At 63.8% G+C, this 2128-nt stretch overlaps 1 protein-coding gene across 2 annotated transcripts; it reads right to left on the reverse strand.

Moving 5' to 3' along the window:
- Positions 1-491: 491 nt before the first annotated feature.
- On the reverse strand, positions 492-2122 carry TMEM141 (transmembrane protein 141). Of its 2 annotated transcripts, none has more exons than XM_006163333.2 (5): positions 2066-2122; positions 1788-1854; positions 1569-1652; positions 1223-1330; positions 492-853 (listed from the first exon to the last, which is right to left on the reverse strand). In XM_006163333.2, the coding sequence occupies exons 2-5, from the start codon at positions 1813-1815 to the stop codon at positions 840-842; spliced, it is 234 nt and encodes a 77-aa protein (XP_006163395.1). In that variant the 5' UTR covers positions 1816-1854; positions 2066-2122; the 3' UTR covers positions 492-839. The 2 variants fall into 2 exon arrangements, with proteins under 2 accessions (XP_006163395.1, XP_014437561.1); XM_014582075.2 differs by lacking the exon at positions 2066-2122 and adding an exon at positions 1996-2062.
- Between the last annotated feature and the right edge of the window lie 6 nt (positions 2123-2128).

Genomic DNA, 2128 nt, shown 5'->3' on the forward strand with positions numbered 1-2128 from the left:
TGGGAGCCATGGGGCGCACTTGGGAATGGAGGCCCTTAGGGCAAGAAACAGACAGGGTCTGGGTGCCTGCTCCCCTGCCAAGCCTCGCTCAGCCCCTTGACGGACTTCCGCAAGCTGCTGGAGTTGGGGCTTTCTGCCACTTCGTCCTGACGCCCGGCTCTGATGGCGCACTAGACGCTCTGCAGACATTGTCCGAGAAGGCTGCTGTGGCCCTCCCATGTCCCAGTCCCTGGGACAGACCTCCGACAGGCTCTGCCCTTGCCTTCTCCCCAGAAGTGACTTCATCTGATTGGTGAGTTTGGGGTGACAGGCAGTGGGTGTCCTCACACTTCCTTCTGTGTCTTCTCTGCTAACTTGCAGAGGGGCAGACCCTACATGGTGCAGCCACTCTGATGGGAGGGCCGAGGTGCCCAGCGGGGAATACCCTGCCCACCCGTCTAACTGCTCACCCTCCCCTTAGCCCATTGGCTTGTTTCTCAGTTGCTCAGGACTCGGGTGGAAAAGGGCACGCCGTTTATTACTCTCACTCCCCAACATCAGCCGTTACCTCGGACTTGGGGTGCAGGGGCCAGAGCACCACAGACTACGGAAACCCTGTCCATCCCGCCCCCAGGCTGCTGCCCCCAAACAGGAGCGTGCAGCTGGACATGGGCCCTCTGGCTCCGAGCGTCATCTGTTTCTCACTTCCCTGGAGAAAACCGCCACCCTGGGAACAGCCCTTTCTGACCCCATCCTGGGCAGCTGCTGGGTCTGGTCACGTGTGCAGGCAGGGGACACGGCCGGGTCACTCTGGGGTGTGGGTGCTGAGGGCTGTGCCCCAGGCCCCAGTTGAAGCTCTCTTACACACGCTGATCTGTAAAAAGCCAAGGGGGACAGTCAGCACCACAGGCAGCGTGGATGGAGTCCCTGACCACTTTACTGCGACGAACAACCACGCCCCATGGCAAAGACAGCTGGCATGGAGGCAGGGCAGGGATCGGAAGCTGTGTCCTACACAGGGTCTCAGTGGGCGCCTCCCCTTGGCTGTGCCAGGCAGCTGCAGTGGCCCTTCCCGCAGTCCTGGCTCTGCACTGTGGGCACCCCATGCCTGGTGAGTAGCACTCTTCAAGGTCTGCCCGCTGTGGGCTCAGTGCACAGGTGGAGGCAGGGCCCCACCCCGTCCTTCACAGGGCCCCGCCTGCCTGCTCCTGGGCTTCCACCTCCCACGCCCTGCACCCCTCACCTGTGCCCATATCTTTGGGGAGCTGCCCAGTCTCCAGGAAGAGCCAGAGGTCACTGCATTTCTGAGACTCCACCCTGGTCACCCCATAGCTGGCCACGGAGCCTGCAACTGGGGAGGGAGGCAGGAGGGTGGTGGGCTGCAGGCTCGGGCTCTGCCGTTCTCGGGGAAGGAGACCTGGGTGTGGCTCCTGGGCAGATGTGGTGGGTGGGCTCTGGCAGTACCCATCCCTCCTGAGAGTAGGGACCCCACGCTGGACGCAGGGATGTCAGAATGCAGGCCTTGTGTCCAGCAGAACCCACCCCAGCCAAGCATCTCTGGTGAGTTTCCAGGGCCCCAGTCAACCCACCGACGGCCCCCAGCAGGCTCCACTGCCAAGGATACGTAAACCTCCTCTGGAGGAGCATCTGCAGGCCGAAGGTCGCACTGCTGCCTGCCAAGCAAGCAGGGTCCCATCAGTCTGCCTGCCCAGGGGCTGCCCAGGGACCTCTGGGGCGGCAGGTGACTTGGCACCGCCTGCTGGGGAGTCACAGCCCAGGACACCCTGGGACACCACGCCCCAGCCTACCTGTGACAAATGTGAACACTCCCTTCATGAAGGCCCCGGACTGGCATGCGGCATATTCCCAGAGTCCCTGGGATGGAGGTGGGGAGCTGAGGGCTGAGTTCCCCACTGCCCCCATGCCCCTCCGGGCACACCCTGACTTGGGAGTGAGACTGTGGCCATGTCCACCCAGGATGCCCCCACCCCACAGCAAAGGGTCCCTCTCCCGCACCTCCGCCAACCCCAGGGCCGGCAGGGCAGCTCCTGAGGCCTGGGCCCGAGCGTCAGGACGGCCTTCTCACCGGGTGCTTGGAGGCCACAGCGTCGTCCACTCGGGACAGACCTAGGGTCACCTTGGCTGTACG

The sequence above is a fragment of the Tupaia chinensis genome, unplaced genomic scaffold (assembly GCF_000334495.1).
Source record: "Tupaia chinensis unplaced genomic scaffold, TupChi_1.0 Scaffold142100_1, whole genome shotgun sequence".
NCBI classification, from domain to species: Eukaryota; Metazoa; Chordata; class Mammalia; order Scandentia; family Tupaiidae; genus Tupaia; species Tupaia belangeri.